At 39.0% G+C, this 17437-nt stretch overlaps 1 protein-coding gene and 1 long non-coding RNA gene across 2 annotated transcripts; one reads left to right on the top strand and one right to left on the bottom strand.

Moving 5' to 3' along the window:
* The first annotated feature begins 2778 nt into the window (after window positions 1-2778).
* On the top strand, window positions 2779-8449 carry LOC120438289. Its single transcript, XR_005611778.1, has 5 exons — window positions 2779-2804; window positions 3837-3872; window positions 3967-4170; window positions 4836-4940; window positions 8393-8449. It is a non-coding gene; the product is annotated as an uncharacterized LOC120438289 (long non-coding RNA).
* A 4516-nt stretch (window positions 8450-12965) lies between these two features.
* LOC116322099 (complement C1q-like protein 2) lies at window positions 12966-16224 on the bottom strand. Its single transcript, XM_039608685.1, has 5 exons — window positions 16008-16224; window positions 15666-15758; window positions 14527-14598; window positions 13751-13882; window positions 12966-13647 (listed from the first exon to the last, which is right to left on the bottom strand). The coding sequence occupies exons 1-5, from the start codon at window positions 16210-16212 to the stop codon at window positions 13364-13366; spliced, it is 786 nt and encodes a 261-aa protein (XP_039464619.1). The 5' UTR covers window positions 16213-16224; the 3' UTR covers window positions 12966-13363.
* Between the last annotated feature and the right edge of the window lie 1213 nt (window positions 16225-17437).

Here is a 17437-nt window from a genome sequence, read left to right as displayed (position 1 = left end):
GCTGTGAGAGGTTTTAGTGCTCTGTGATGTGTGTCAGTGTGCACTTAAACAAGATAACATCTCCCACCCTGGAGTTCCCCCTGAACAGCCCCCACCCCCCACCCCCCACCTCACCCACACACACACACACACACACACCCCGTTCTTTGTAGTCACGCTGAAGTTCTCAGCAGAGAAAGAGAGAACAACAGTGGAAAAACAGTGGAGAGTATCTGCTGTTTATAAAGGTCAATATGAACAAAGTCAAATAACATAACACACACATCTCCAAACGTTGATTCTGTTCATCAGGATGTAGCGTTTTCAAAACGGTACGTCCAGATGAACTCTTGGAAATTTACATACCTGGATGATTGAGCATGCATCAAGATAGCACACACATGTACACCTATGTTCACCACAATACTGAAGCCATCACTATGGTTGATTTCTAAGTGGTATTTATGTACTGGCTCCTCAGATGCATGCCAGCTGTAGTCAGAGGGACAACAGGGCACTCCCACACAACACACACAGTTATTCTGGCTAGCATGAGATGGAAGTGCTAAATTATTATGTATAACCAAATTTACAATTTAAAGAGTCGTTACAGAATAACACAAGATCAGCAAGTGTATTTAGGCCAAATCAACAGAGCAGTCAGCATGATAATGTAGAAAACGCTGTAGCTAAATGATTTTAAACACAGCAGTGATTCAGGATGAGTCTCAGAGCTTCATATGGACCAGCTGTCAGTGGTGTTTTTGAATTTTGAATATTTCACACGTTTTCCAGTGTATTAGACATCAAACACAGCCATGCTGTGTATGTTGGTGCACACAAAAACTGTTTGCATCATCAGTAAGATTAATTTTTTTTTTTCTATGAATGAACAGACCAAATGTCTTTTAAAATAATTAATCATTCTGACTTCTTTAAAGTTCTACACATAAAACTTCTTGTTGATTTGTGTTGTCTATAGTTTGAAGCTGGTGAGACTCACTGCGGTGTGCCCTAGTTTTGCTAAGAGAAGTGTTCAGTTTGTTTGTTTTTTATTCTCTGTGGTCTCTGTGGCAGACTGACACCTCTGCAGTTCGACAAGATCTTCAACATCTTTGACGTTGTCCATCTTCCTTTTCTCAGAAACACCCCCAAGTTCTTTGTGGTCACAGACTTTCTCAGTAGAGATGTTAGGAATGGAAAAAGAATGATGGAAGATGTGTCTACAGTTTATAAAAATTGTTACTTAATCACTTCACTGCCACAAACGCTGCCAAACCTATAATGAGGACATGGGCCCATACTGAAAAGTGTTCAATAATTACCCCATTAGAGCTCTTAGACTGGTTGTTCCTAAAGTATTTAAAAGTAGAATGGGAGTTGTTGCCAAATTGCTAGCTCAAAGGGGGAAGTATGATTGTTTGTTTTTTCTATGTATGTGTTATTGCAGGGTCTACCTTAAAATATAAAGTGCTTTGAGGTGACTGTTGTGTGATATGACTGTGAATTGTGATCTCCTCCACTTCGGGCAGGAATTGATCTCTGACCATGAGTAAAAACACTCCATCCTTTCCTGGTTGAGGACCATGGCCTTAGACTTGGAGGCAATTATTCAGATTCAGGCAATTTCACACTCAGCTGCGAACCACTCCAGTGTAAGGTGGAGGTCACCACCTGATGAAGCCAACAGAACCAGATTATCCTCAAAAATCAAAGATGAGATTGTGAGAATGCCAAAGTGGAAGCCTTCCAGCACTTGGTTCATGAAAAAATCTCAACAGATTCAATGACAAAAGCCAGCCCTGGCAGAGTCCAGCACCCTCCAGAAACCATCCCGACTTATTATAAGTGGATGTGCAGACCAAGCTCTTGCAATGGTTCTATATGGATCGAATGGCCAGTAGCAACAGGCCAGACAACACATATTCCCAAAACACCCCCGAAAGGCATACACAACATATGTAGACTGGTTGGGTAAACGCCCATGCGCCCTGAAGAATCCCCAAGAGCTAGTAAAGAACTACAAAGTTGCAAAGCTGTAGAGGCGTGTCTACCAAGACAGCCTTCAAACATCTACAGCTTTCAGGAACAAATCGTTTCCATCCCAGGCACCCTGCCATCAAGGTGTTGCTTAACTGCCTCAGGGACCTCACTCCCTGTGATGGATGAGTCGTCCCACTCATCCCCAGACTCTGCTTTTTCTACAGAAGGTGTGCCAGTAGGATCCAGAAGGTCCTCAAAGTATTCCTTCCACCCCCCAACAGTTGAAGTCCTCAGCGCTATTCCCGCACTATACACAGTGATAAGACAGAGATGTTTGAGAAAGAAGTTGGCCAACTTTTTTCAAAAGGTAAACTCTGTCACTGTGCCAGATGCACATTTCCTAGTGTTCCAGTCAGTCATCAGTGTGTCTCTGCACAGCTGTAATTAAAATGTGTTCAGAGGGCCTCAGTGTCTGAATGGTTCCAGTTCAGCTCCATAACAGATGCGTCCCTGGTTTGATTCCTGTGTTTCAGCTCATATCTGCCTCTCTCACTGAGGGGGACGTCCACTACATGGACATGGATTTGTTCATCAACCAAACTACAGATCACTGAGACCAGAGTGAAGTGCATTTAGGAAACAGGGCACTGCAGTGTGTTTATAGTTTTAAAATATGTATTCTTTACACAAAACGTGAGTCCCCCCTCACTGTCTTTGAACCAATAGAAAGCTGGTGCTCAGAGGAAGAGGGCGGGCTTTACTTGGTGTCAGTGAGAGAAATGAAAAAAAGCTGAAATGAGTGAGAAGGACGATGAAGGAAACATCTGTGCTGTGTCTGCTCTGTAAGTAGAATCTCTGTGTTTGTTTGAATTCTTGTACTTTGACTGTCTGCTCTCCTGATAACTGATGATGGAGGAGAAGACATGAAAAACAAATCAGGCTGAATTCAAGTTCAAAACACCACGAGGACCAACTGCAGGTCTGAACTGACTCTTTATCTTTGCTCAGGAGTCGAGGAAACACAGCAGGCAGTGAAAAGCTCAAATCATTCATGCTTTATATGACAACAGCTGGACAGTTTAAGAGTAATATTTATAATTAGTGCACATTGTCCATGTATCTCCACAGTGCAGTCATTGCACCTACAGTAACAATAATGATGGTTTAAAGAGCTCTTAAGGTAAAAAGAAGCAGAGACTGTTTAAAATCTGTTTCCTCAAACATAAAACTTGGTGTAAAATCGTAAAACATGCTCACTTGACATGTGAGGTTAATCAGGGACTCAAAGTTGGCCCCATGTGTGTGTGTGAGTGTGTTTATTATTATTGTGTTGTATATGTTGTTAACCCCGCATTGGACTTCAGTGAAGTGTTACACTAATACGCTGCTGCTCAACCAGTGACAGCTGGGCTCCAGCTCTGCAGACCCAAAGATTAAAAATGTGTTAAGAAGATGGGCGATCTGTCAAATTTTCAACCTTACTTCATAAAATTTTTTCAAGCTTTATTGAATTATGTTGCTGTAAATGACCCAGGGCAGACCTGACGACAGTTCAATGGTTTCCATCATCTCTTTATTCCACTCACGGTTGCTGTCACACATATAACGCTGCAGCTCCGCAGTCACATGTACACAACAACAACACAACAGGACCCAGTTCCCATTTTATGCAACGAGGCATGTTTATTGATGCTGCTCAGGTGCATCTGCTTCACCTGCAGCAGCACCACAGAACGCGCCCCACCACAGTTGCTGTCATCAAATAGGAAGTGAACAGATATATCAGAGAGACGAGTTTGTGTGTTTGTCAGCTGTTTGTGTGGAGTTGTTCTTTATGTTCACCTCAAATCAACCTGAGTGTCATTTCTCTTTAGTTCTGATCTCACTGCTGAGCTGCACAACAAACCAAGGTCAGCAAACACTCACCTGTTTCTGCAGATTTCAACATTCCCAATGTGACGATTACTTAATGACTGTGTTTGGGTTTTTGGGGGTTTTTTTTAGAGAGGTACACCACCAGACCTCCACCTGCATCCACCTCTCCACCTGCATCTACACCTCCTCCTGGTTCCAGCTCCCACACTCTTTCTGCCTTTCTCTCTCCTGTCATTCTTTCTGTGTTGTCATTTTTTTGTTCGGTCTGTGTTGTGGTTCTACTGGTGTTACTGGTTCTGCTGCTGAGACAATGTGTTCACAGGAAACCTGAAGGTGAGACTCAGACTTGTACATAAACACTGTTCAGTGTAATAAATTGGTTCCATTCTTTGATCCTGCCTCAGCTTCCCTTCAATGTACAAAATTTAAGCCAAATGTCCTTTTATTGGGGCCATTGACATCAGATGGAGTCACTGGATCAAATGCCCACTGAACGTGACTGAACATGCTTTTCTGCACTTTATACGTATCCAGATGCTCCGGTTTTAATGATCTGTGCTTGTGGTTTTACCATAATGGTCTCCTTGTTAAATTAAGGTCATCATAACCACAGCGCTGTATTTAAATGTGCCATCTTGTAGCTCTATACAACATCTAACATCACTCTATAGGTCCTTTTGTTATTATGTGTTTAGTGCTAATGATTAGCATTTAGCAACACAATTACTGAAGGCTTACTGTTTGTGACCCTCTCGAGTGAATTTAGAGCATTAACTTAGTTTTTTGAATCAAGTTTATGAGAATGAATCCAAACCAGCAGTTTATACAGCAGTGGGGAGGGGGTGTAAGATCATTTGGCTTCACTTTTGGGGAACTGTTAGGCCGTCTATGTTTTCTACAGTCATGTTTCAACCTCATTTGCAGTTCACCTAAATGCATTTTCCACTAAAGGCCTTTAAAAGTATGTCATTGTTCATTTTTGTTCATCTTTCCATCAGAACGAGAAGAAGCTGGAGAAGATGACATTATATATGACAATGAAATAACATACAGCACTGTTAAAATATCAAATGATCAAAAAGATCCAATCAGGTGATGCAGAGGTAATTATTTTTCTTTTCTTTTTTTTAGTGGTGATTGTGTGTCTTTGTGTGTGTGATGCTGGTGTTGTTGGGATTCACCAATCCTGTGTAAACTGTCAATACACACATCTTTAACTGACTACAATTTTCTCAAACAATAAAAAAAGAAACAAATAAATATGTCCAGTAATAAAAAAAATTAATGGGTTTTGATTATCGATTTATCGATTAAAATCTATTCTAGCTTGGATAACGTGAAATCGATTCATTAAAATCCTGAATTGATTTTTTTATATAAATTTATTTCACCTGAAATGCCAGAATCTCAGGTTAAACCTCACAAAATTTCAACAACCACCAAACAGCTAAAACAGTACATGAGAGCAGGTACACACCAGCACAAAGCGCAGACCTGCAAATCAGAATCAGTGAGACGTCGCCTTTCTCACTTGGACGGCACGGACACAGTCGGGGCTGAAAGCCGACAGCTCGCTGATTCTGATCCGCGCTTTGTGTTTACGCCCTTTTTGCACTGATTCTGAAGCTGCAAGTTTTATCTCTCTCCAACCAACATTCACTAAACCAGCAGCAAAAGAAGATCCAAACTATGCTTCACATTTCGTTTCACATAAACATCGTCATGAATTCCCTCTTACTTTTGCTATTTTCCTTCCACCACGATAAAATCACACTTCTTCCACAGCTTTCTCTCTCTCTCTCTCTTTCTCTCTGTACTTCAAGAACAGTTTCCCATCTAAAAATCTCTTTTCTGCATTATTCGCTTGCTTATTACGCACAAGTCTGCTGTTGTGTACAGCGCTGTTGGCCGCTGGTTTTTTCTTCTTCTTTCACTTACTCCCGAAAAGAAAGCTTCATTTCTGCTGTTCAATACTGAACAAATTTTAACATTTTTAAAATTATGCAAAATTGTAAACGCTTAGCCGTGTCTCTAATAAAACCTCTGTAACTTTGCTCTGCTTCACTTCAGCATCATCAGGTAATGTTCATATCTTTATTTATTGTTTTTCTTTCGTTTTTGATCTACTGTAGAATATTTTAAGGTAATCTGCTATAAAATCCCAGGCCAGGAAAACCACCTTTTTCTCAGTTACTTTGACACAAAGGCATCTGCTGTGATGTTTACACCTTTTGAAGTCTCGCAAGTGTCAGATTTCTTTTTATATATGTAATAATATGGAAATGTACTGATACGTGATCAGAATTATAATATTTCTGACTATCTGAGGCCAAATTCCCCCAGATCGAATCGAATTGTGAATCAGAATCGAATTGATTCAGTGACGATACCCAGCCTGAGACTTAAGTAAAAACTTAAGAGAAGAAAAGAGGAAAATATGAGAGCAGCTCAGAAATGAGCAGAGCTGCCATAACAGGCTGCCACACACAAGGGAAGTAGAAAAAGAATGGTTCTGATTCTTATATGCACTTTTCTACAGTACCAGAACACTCAAAGCACTTAATACAAAATGCCGCATTCACCCATTAACACAAGCACTTTAAGTGCTTTCTAGCTAACATTCACACACACAAACCATGACCTTTCTGAACAGTAGATGCCGTTTCACCTCCTGTGCTACAGCCACCCAAAACTACCCAGCTCTCTCCCCAGTAGTGCTACCAAGATGGCTGCTGAGTTATAAGATTTGCTCCTAGAAGCACGGAAAAACACTAGTGATGGTATTTATGTCATTGCAAAGATGTGAAATGTGCAGTATTATAATTTGGATTAAAAGGATTTTTTTTCTGACTTTAGTCCCTTTAAATAATTTTGACTTGTCTAAAGTTTGTAATTGTAATTAAACCTGTGTGCAAAAGTCAACTGGTTACAACTGCAAGTTTGTACTGAACATATAACACGTTGAGCACTCCTCATGACAAGAAGTACGCAGTTTATTTCTTTATGTTATTGTTTAATTGAACAGACGAAATGTCCTTTATTACAATTAATCATATTGACTTCTTTAAAGTTGTACATGTAAAAGCACAGCTGCAGCTACTTCCTGCTGGTTCATTCTTGTTTTCTGGAGTCTGAACCTCGTGAGACTTCTCACTGCTCTGTGTCCTAGTTTGGGCACGTATATTGTCTATGCTGTGAGAGGTTTTAGTGCTCTGTGATGATGTGTGACAGTGTGCACTTAAACAAGATAACATTTCCCCACCCTGGAGTTCCCCCTGAACAGCCCCCCTTCTTTGTGGTCACGCTGAATTTCTCTGCAGAGAAAGAGAGAAAAACAGTGGAAAGTCTCTGCAGGTTATAAACGTAAATATGAAGAGAGTCAAATAACATAGCACACACATGCACACCTATGTTCATCACATATACTGAAGCTGTCACTGTGGTTGATTGCCAAGCGGTATTTATGCACTGGCTCATCAGCTGCATGCCATGTGAGGAGCCAGTGTCTCAGAGCTTCATCTCAGCCACAGGTCCACCTCATATGGACCAGCTGTCAGTGGTGTTTTTGAATTTTGAATACTTCACACGTTTACCAGTATATTAGACATCAAACGCAGCCATGCTGTGTATGTTGGTTCACACAAAAACTGTTTGCATTATCAGTAAGATTAATTTGTTTTTGCTATGAGTGAACAGACCAAATGTCTTTTAAAATAATTAATCATTCTGACTTCTTCAAAGTTCTACACATAAAACTTCTTGTTGATTTGTGTTATCTATAGTTTGAAGCTGGTGAGACTCACTCACTGCATCTTTGACAAAGTTGTCAAAGATGTTATCTGCAGACTTAAACAAGATAATATCTTTGATGTCATCCACCTTCCTTTTCTCAGAAACACCCCCCAGTTCGTTGTGGTCATTGACTGTTTCAGCACAGATATTAGCAACCGAAAAAATGGTGGAAATTGTCTGCAGTTCATAAAATAAGTTAATGTCTTCATAATGTCACATTCAGTCAGTCTGACCATAGATTTAGTACAATAAATAATATAGTAGCACTCGTTATACCCACAGTGTTTTCTGATGTGTTTTATTGTAGTGAACGTGCTTCAGTTACAGTCAACGTACCATCGACAATCAAAGATGTCAGTTAATGTCAAAACAGAAAAATGTGGCCCTGGTAAAGCTGCTATTTAGCTTTGGACAAAGCACAGTTAGCTATTTCAAGTCTTCATGCTATGCTAAATTAACCACAAATTGATTGATATCTTTTTCTTTTCATTGCTAAACTGAGCTTGTTCTGCTTTTCTTTGCTATCATGTAGATCCTGTTTAGTTTAAACATGGCTAACATTTCAAATAATGACATTACCATTTTATCTCTGTGTGACAGTTTGGTGGTTCAGCGAATTGTTATTTGTTTTTGAGCTGGTTCCCAGTAAAGTCTGAACTGGGACTGTGTGTGATGCAGAGAGGTGGAGATTGAAGGTGTTGATTGAACTACAAAGCTTGTAATCATGTTTCCTGTTGTTTGAACTGTGTGTGTTTGTGTTCAGAGCCAGATGTCGTCTACTCTTCACTGAAGTAGTCCACCAGTCCAACCACTGTCATCCAGCTGCTGGTCTCTAACTGGTTCCCCCAGCACCTCAGACCAGAGGACATCCACATGTTACAGATTTTTATATTTGTCTTTTTTTTCCCCTGAACACAAATGTCTTTTTTATGTGTAATAAACATACATGTAGATGCACTTTTTCACAATACAGAATTTGCATCACATCTTCTGGTTCCTTTATGTACAAAGCAATGTAACTGTTATTTATGGTCTTGTTTTTACAGCAGCAGTTTAGTTTGTCTTCTCCTCTGGGTTTCCATGCTTTATAAATCCTCTTGTGGAAACATTTGTAGACTCTCTCTCTCTCTATGGTTTAACAGGCACACATCATGAACACCTTCACTTCATATGTCCTGAACCAGCACATAGGTCCCCCCATTTAACCTTTCAGTGAAAAAGTTTAAGTGGTCATGAATCACATTTGATGTCTGCTTCTATCTGCTGGTAAAACTGTGCATTACAGGAACTCAGCTGCTTTACAAATGAAAACACGTTAACCTCATAACCTCCTGAGAAAGAAGAATGTGTTACTTTTCATTTCAGATGTCTTACATGCATCTTGTTCTCAAAGTTCTGTAATCATAGTATTTGCATATATTAAATGGGGGAAATATTGATCTATAAATTACTGAGATTTTAGATCTTAGATATCTAACCGCACGAGGAAATAGTGCCACTGCAAATGATAATAATAATAAATAACAATAATAAACATGATAATTGTTGTCATCATCATATTCATTATTTATAGTTTTCCGAAACACTACAAGCCACAAAATACCAACACCCCCCCCCAAACAAACAAACAAACAAACTAATAATAATAATAATTTGACCCTTCAGAGGAAGCTCATTACCACCACATGTATCCATGACCTCAGTCTTTGGTCACTAGCCAAAACCACAGATGAGGGTAGTGACGTTGCTGGACCAGTAAATCGACGGCTTCACTTTTACGTTCAACTCTCTCTTCATGACAACAGATCGGTGCAACGTTTGCATCACTGCAGCTATGACCCCGTCTGTCAGTCTGAACATATTATACTGCTTCAGGTTCGACAGGTTATTCTGAGCTGCTGATCATATAAGCGCTATGAAAGGCTTTTGAAGACTTGTCAACGAAGGAGGATTTTCTCATACTTTTGCCATTAAAGGGCACACTAGAGGCGAGGAAATCTACAGTGAATTTAAAAGTTGCAGAATTTGACAGGTGTTTCCAGGAAATGCTTATCATGCAGGACATTGTCAAGTTAATCACAAATCCATGTCTTTCTATTGTTGCTGAAACTGTATCCACAAATACAGGGATGGCCAACTCCAGGCCTGAGAGCTGGTTTCCTGCAGGTTTGTGTCCTTGATCCAGCACAGCTGACTTAATTGGGCAGAATTATTAAGTTCTCTAGAGGCCTGGCAATGAACTTATCATCTGTAGTGACCTACAAGATACTGGCTCTTGTGTACAGATGGGTATTGTTTAGGTTTTATCCGATACCGGTGCCAAACCGGTACTTTTGAAACCGTGCCGGTGCTTAAACGGTGCTCAAACCGGTGCTTAAAGAATGGAGGACACAAACTTTTTCCAAAAACCTCTCATGTTTAACTGTTTTGCACTTTTTCTTTGGTCATTTTGGCCTTTTTGGCCAGGGTGAAGGGAGTATCTGCCATCAAACAAGAAGACAACCGCATGTAACTACAACTGTTTGCTAGTTCACCTTACATGCATTAATATAATAACGTGTTAGCGTACTCAACGTAAATTACACACAAACAACATTAAGCTACTCACGCAGAGAAGAACGGCTGCTGCTGCCATCATCATCCATCATCATTTCTGCTACACTGGCAGGGCTAGGGGCCAGGAGTCTACTCTTCGGGTTCTTGGGGGATGTTGCTAACTCCGGGTCCGATAACAGGCACCACACCCGCAGTAGATGTGCTCAGTCTTGCCGCAAGCTATCAAATACGGTGCATTTCTCTGCTTTTAAAAAAACGCTATGCATCGCCAGGTTTCATCAGATTTGAGGAGTTACCTTCTTTGCACAGTATCACCTTAAAGCACTTGTTGCAGGCTGCTGAGTTTGCATCTTTTGCTGTGAAGTACAGCCAGACTTTTGATCGCTTCGCCTTGGATATTTTTGATCTGTAGCTCTGCTTGAAAAGAACGTACATACCTGAGCCCGCCTACTATCCTGGGAAACGTAAAATGATTGGCTAGAATCCAAAGTGTATGACATCTCAGGAAAAAATGCACCGAAATGTGTGCTGCTTTTTGGTCTGGTTACTACCGTTTATGTGGTACCGGATACCGGTACCCATCCCTACTCTTGAGGCCTGGAGGTGGTCACCCCTGTACTAAGATGTAAGGATGCTTTTTCTTTACCTCATGAAGTGGGCGTGGAAACTGCAAAGTGACAATGAACTGCAGTCTAGGGCAAAGGAGAACAACTTCTGGGAACCAAGGAGCAAAGAAAAATTTCCTCTAGCTCCGCTTTAAGCAACTTAGCAATTTCTATTACTTACTATGAACAAATACAGTTCAGACAAGTTTAAAATTCTGTCGAAACATAAACAACGCGGGCAAATTTATCTTCAAACGCTAGTCTAAATGTATTTAAAAATAATGTGAGCAGCTGCTTCCGCGTTGATCTTGCCCAGCATTTGCATCTGGATGGGGCTTGGGAGGTGGCTCTCACTGAAATTTCCTATCCCTATACATGTATATATACATATATTAAATCTTTTGAATGATAAGGCTTATTTTGAATGGAGGGAAAAGAGTGATGAAGAGCAGAAGCCCGATGATGTTGTTAAGACAAAAATACACGCTGGTGTGAATCCTGATAACTAAAAGCAGTCACCTGTGATCTGTTTGGTAAAAAAGACATTCCTATAACTTTAATAGTACAACTACTAAACACTACTGTGTCCTAAGGGAACAAAGACTAAAATGTAACAGGGATAACATTTTAGAGAATTAAAATCCCTCAAAGGAAAAAACATAAACTTGATATGCATATCTATACATGCAGCTTCCTAAATGTAACATTCAGGATTATTCACTGCAGCTCCAGAAATCAGAGCTACCTCATCAGATCCAAGTGTGACATCAGCTGACACTCTTTACAGGAGATTCCATCTGAACTCTGTGGAGCCTGATCTCAAGGTTTTTAAGTCTGACCCTGAAACCAGAAGAGGATCTTTCTCTCTCTTCAGATTAATGCTGCACTAATGAATTAGACTAACTATTCACTTTAGTTAAAGTTATTAAGTTAGCTAAAGAGTTGGGATGCTGTGGAAGACATAAATAAAGCTCAAATACAAAGGTTTGGACAGCGTTTTGCATGTTTCCCTACTGTAGGGGTCTCTGCAAGCATACAGGGCTCTGACAGGGTACAAGATGACAACTTTGGAATTCTACTAGAAACAGTCGATCATATTTGTTTGTCAAAGCTGAATCCAGGGCAAACTACGCTAAATTAGCGTTTTTACCTAGCAGCTACAATAAGCATAAAAGTTACTGTACGGCTATCAATTGTTAACATGACGCTTGTTCTTATACATGTAATACATTTATTACCAACCTGAGAGTTTATCCGCTGGTCATTCGACATGACGAATGACTTCTGAAGTCTTAATTCAGCTCAAGACGCTGTAGATTCCGTCAGTAACGCTATCAGTCTGTAGTTCTATTAATCTGCGCTTGAACCGGAACCGGATGTAAGTCCCAAAAAACTGAATTTTGGAACTGAAATTGAATTGTAGAACTGAAACTGAATGGTGAGAAGTGAATCTGAAATTATTTGAGAGCTGAATTTTTAAAGGATAAAATGCAGTTTCAAAGCAAATCAATTCATTTTCAAACCATAAATTCAATTTCAAATTAGACTAATTCAAATTCAGTTTTCAAAAGCTTTCATTCAAGTTACAATTCAGATTCAATCCGAGTAATTCAAATTCAGTTTTAACTTATTCAAATTCAGTTTCTGATGGCACAGATTTCTGCCCATAGATTTCTGACCTTTAGTGTGTTTGGAGTGTGTAGTTTGTGGATCTTATATAAAATAAAATAAAATATAACTTTTTCTACTCTGAGTTTATGTATTTTGTCTGCTTTTGATTAGTTGTGTTAATACAGTATGTCAAAATGAAAACATAACTGTAAATTCAGACACGTGAGGTTGTGCTGAAAAGAATGATACCAAACAAGGCAAAGTAAATAGTTTTTATAGGTGAAATGAAGAGGTAAAATTAAAAGTAGTCAGAAATGGCTAATTATACCCTGGACCCCAGAGGGTTAAACATTTTTTATTAAGTAACGCAATAGTTAATTTTCCTAGTAATTAATTACTTTTAGAATCTTGTAACTCAGTTAATTTTTCGAAGAATTAATTAATAACTATAATTATTTACTTTTTCAAAGTAACTTGCCCAACACTGGTGATCAGTAATTCATTTAAAAAGTAATTTATTTAGTAAGTAATCACAACTGTCTAAATGTAACAGACTTTCATAGTTTTTAATATCCTGATCATCATCATCATTTATTTATATAGCACTTTAAAAACACACCTGGTAGACCAAAGTGCTGTACAATACTAATATGCACATAGTAATAAAACCAGACATAGCAAAATAAAAATAAAAATAAAAATCCCGATATTGACAATTGATGCAAATACAATAAAATAATAACTACACATGTTATGTGGTAGTCTTTAATACAGCTCTCAAACACACATATACACAGCAAATAAATAATCAGACAGTCACTTTGATTTTTTAAAATCAAATATTATCAATCATTATTTTACTAATACATTTACAAATCGTTACAGAAAAAAATATTATTAACAACTGCATTTAGAAGTAGAAATGATTAAGTAGAAGACAACTTAAGGAAGTGTTTCCCTTTTTACATGGTAAAAAGAAGATGACCACTGAAGGTGGAATGGTGAAAATGATTGTCATATATTTTAAAATTAACCCAGAGACATAAAAACACCTGATCTCCAGTCTCTAGACGCAGTGAGGCTCCATTAGAAGCTGTTCCGAAATGTGAGGCCTGACGCTCCCACGCTGAAAAAATGCGTTCTCCATTCTTAAACAACACAACAGCTACACCATTAACAGGATCTTCAGGTCCACATACGTACCACTCGAAGTGGTAGGCTCCTCTCACTGGTGCAGTGAAAATACCTGTGGGACATTTGTTTTTGTTAAATGGAAAATCAGATGTTTGAACATCGTGAACATCAGTCTGACATCAACATAGCTGAGAAGTGACATTCAGTGTTATTACCTGTGTGTGGGTTGTAGGCATTTCCAATGTTTGTGACAAGATGTTTAAAGACAAGCGTAGTGTGTGTGTTAAATGGACCAGTAATTCCATTACCTTCAGCCAGTAAAGAAGCTGAAAAAGCCACCTGTTTGACTAAGAAAGAGAGAAATGTCATGAATTTAAAATTTTTGCTGTGGTCATATCATATCACAGAATATGACGAGCAATGAGGCGAACTGAAGAGGAGGAGACGGACAAGTCCTGCTAGGGTGAGAGAGACGTCTCTCACGGAGTCCTTTAGTGCTGCAGTCAGGCAAGGTGTTCACATAGCGCACAACTTCAGTTTTTTTTAATATATATGATGAACTCTGCACTATTAAGTGATAAGAACAAGTAATCTGATGTCCTGTAATCATTATGACGCTATAATTTGAGATACAATAAATTAAATAGGTTTTTGTACAAAGTATCGGTATCGGATCAGTATCGTCGATACCACCCTGAATTTTACTTGGTATCGGATCGGAAAGGAAATCAGTGGTATCGCACATCACATCACTATCTTACAGAAGCCAAAAACAACTAAGAACAGCTGCAGTGTGGTAGCTGTACACAGACAATTTGGAGGAGTGCTGAAATAAATAAATTTAAAGAAAAGGTTGTCGATATGTTTTGCCACACAGTGTATAGAAGTCTTCTGGGTAACTGGATTGCAGCCTTTATATCTCAATGTGAGTGGAAATAGCAGATATTTTAACATGAAAATAATCAGAGCCATGTTGACTTCATCACATTACCTAGTAGCTGTTGATTAAGATTTTCAATTGCAGTCCTCTGCTTATCCACTTCCTCCAACTTTGCTGCATTGTCTGACAAAAAAGAAAAAAAAAAACGTTTAAAAAATAACATTCTCTAAAATTGTATAAATACCCTGTGTATGTGTGTTAGGAGTTTTAATTATTGTTCTAACTATGGAGTGCTACTGAGGATATCGTCGGGTGGTGGAAGAAATAATTCGAGGACCTTAATCCCGCTGACATGTCTTCCGTTGAGGGAGATGAGTCTGGGGACAAGGAGGATGGCTCATCTATCACCAGGGGTGGGATCACTGAGGCAGTTACACAGCTCCTTGGTGGCAAAGCACCTGGGGTGCATGAGGTTCGTCCTGAGTTCCTGAAGGGTCTGAATGTTGTTGAGCTGTCTTGGTTGACATGCCTCTAAAATGTTGACCTTCAACAGGTCGTGGCATACAGCTCCTACTGGAGCGGTTTGCAGCCATGGTCCTCAGTGGAAAAGGGTAGAGTGCCCACTCCGCGTCAGGGATGTGTTCCTGCACAAAGTGGAGGAGTTTAACTATCTCAGGATCTTGTTTAAGAGTGAGGAGAGTGGGAGATCAACAGACAGATTGGTGCTGTGGCTGCAGTGATGTGCACACTGTATCGGTCCATCATGGTGAAGAGACAGCTGAGTGAAAAAGTAAAGCTCTTTCCTATTAGTTTGTCCCCACCCTCACCTATGGTCACGAGCTTTGGGTAATAACCAAAAGAATCAGATTCTGGATAAAAGCAGTGGAAATGAGCTTTCTCCAGCCTGGGAATGCCTTGGTGTTCCCCCGGACGAGCTGCAGGTGGGGGCCGGGGAGGGGAATGTCTAGGCTTCTGTGCTTAGGCCCTGCCCGCCCCTGCGACCCAGCCTCGGATAAGTGGAAGATAGATGGTTGGGTTGAAACTACCCTTAGATAAATTATACTTTGTGCAAATTAGTACATATTACATTTTTCCCATAGAAAAGCACTAATTTTGATGATTTCATATTCTGCTGTATACTTTAACCTATAATTATTAATCTCACACATTGGAATAAATGAACTCTAACAAATAATAATAATGAATCACTAATATTCTGTTATACAATGAAACATGTGTACATACAGTACCTTGTTGTTGCTGTTTAAGCTTGTCAATTTCAGACCTCTGTCTCTGAAGTTCAACGTTCTGCATTTCCAGAGCTTTCAGTTTTGCGACATGCTCTGACAGAAAAGAACATAAATATGAATCAATAATATATGAATTTTATTTATCTGCATCATTTGAATCCCTTTTTATTTTTAGTAGGCTAGATTATTGAATAAATAATGAATAAATAATAAAACTAAAAAAATAAATGAGAAACCTTAGTGATTTATGAAGTGACATTGATATCTCTGTAACACAACAGAGGCTCATATGAAGGTTTCCTCATGCTGTCACTTCTCTCACTACCTGACATCATACTGTACCTTTATTCTCTTGTTTTAAGGTCCTGATTTCCACTTTCTGTTCAGCCACTGAGGCGGTCAGCTCTCTGAGCACTGCATGGATGTCCTGTGGACAGGGTTGCTGGTATGAAATCTGCTGGTGAAGAATTTCAGTATCTACCTCTCTCTGATTTGTGGAAACAGAGCAGACCAGAAGCAACAACAAGAAAAACACCATGATCTCCATTCTGTCAGTGAAAACTCAACAGTATCTGTGTGTCATCTGCAAACCTGACTGACTTTTATACTACACAGTACAAAGGGGAGGTCACTGTATCATTACATTCAACTTTATGCCTCAGTATGATAACTGAGGGCATAAGTAATTCTAGTGAATCAGTGACTAATGTAATCTTTATGAGTTTCAGATGCAGTACAAGGAGAAGAACAAGTGAGTATCACTGATTGTCAGCTAATAGTAAAACATGAGCATGACTGCACTCCAACAACCCCGTCCACACTACATTTGACTGGTACTCACATTGCCCTTGAACATAAACCAAACAACATGTTGATTCCACCATGTTAGAAGATTTATAGAAGTATCATGTTTCTACAATGCATGATTCAACTGCAATGAATGAATACAAAATATCTGAGCAGAGTTTTGATGGTTACGATATAACTTTAAAAAAAAAAACTTCAAAAAGCTGATCAGCTTCCTTGAACACCACAGCACCTGTACCACGTGCACTTGATTCACATGCACCCCCGTACTGCCTAAATGAGCTTTATACTGCACAGTAAAAACAGGGCTGCCTTTGATTTTGATCCTATGTTAGATGAGAGCATAAGTAATCCACATGGCTTCATGAGTTTATGACTTCAGATACAAAGCTACAAGGAGAACAGCAAGTGATCAATGGTTACCACCTGACAGTAAAATGAGTCAGCAGGTGTGCTGTCAAAGTTTTGAACTGACAAAAACTGTCTGAATAAAGTAAGAAGGAACATAACTGAACAGAGAAAACACAGTGCATGTACTAGAACTTGAATTTAGACTGATATAAAGATTGTATTTGTATCTACAAATATTATTTTATTATTGTTGCATTAATATAGCACAATACAATAATGAAGTACCTTTTCACATTTACTTGAGTAAAGAAGTTGCTTCAGTACATCAGCTTTTACTGGAGTATTTTTTAACCCATCTATCTGTACTTCTGCTTAATGTCTGTATGTTTTATTTTATCATAAAACCATAAATGTCATGTTCCTGGCATTCTGTTGATTTTATTTGTTCCACTTTGTGTTTTCAGTATCTCCATTCATGATGTGGATAGGAAATAATACAAACTTTTCAAATAAAACCGTATAAACAACAAATAGGAAAACACGAAACTGTCCAAACAAACTAAGTATCTATTTATGGATTAATAGTTAATTAAAAAACATTTTTTTAAGGAATT

The sequence above is a fragment of the Oreochromis aureus genome, linkage group 3 (genome assembly GCF_013358895.1).
Source record: "Oreochromis aureus strain Israel breed Guangdong linkage group 3, ZZ_aureus, whole genome shotgun sequence".
NCBI lineage: Eukaryota > Metazoa > Chordata > Actinopteri > Cichliformes > Cichlidae > Oreochromis > Oreochromis aureus.
The sequence above is the reverse complement of the archived record's forward strand: the minus strand, read 5'-3'. Positions and strand labels throughout refer to the sequence as shown.

What these genes read in the sequence shown, in the direction of transcription:
- LOC116322099 (XM_039608685.1), bottom strand. Translation starts at nt 16,212, where the DNA reads ATGGAGATCATGGTGTTTTTCTTGTTGTTGCTTCTGGTCTGCTCTGTT. An exon ending in CTTAAAACAAGAGAATAAAG is followed by an intron (nt 15,759 to 16,007) that starts GTACAGTATGAT and finishes CTTTTCTGTCAG; the next exon opens with AGCATGTCGCAAAACTGAAA. An exon ending in GCTTAAACAGCAACAACAAG is followed by an intron (nt 14,599 to 15,665) that starts GTACTGTATGTA and finishes CTTTTTTGTCAG; the next exon opens with ACAATGCAGCAAAGTTGGAG.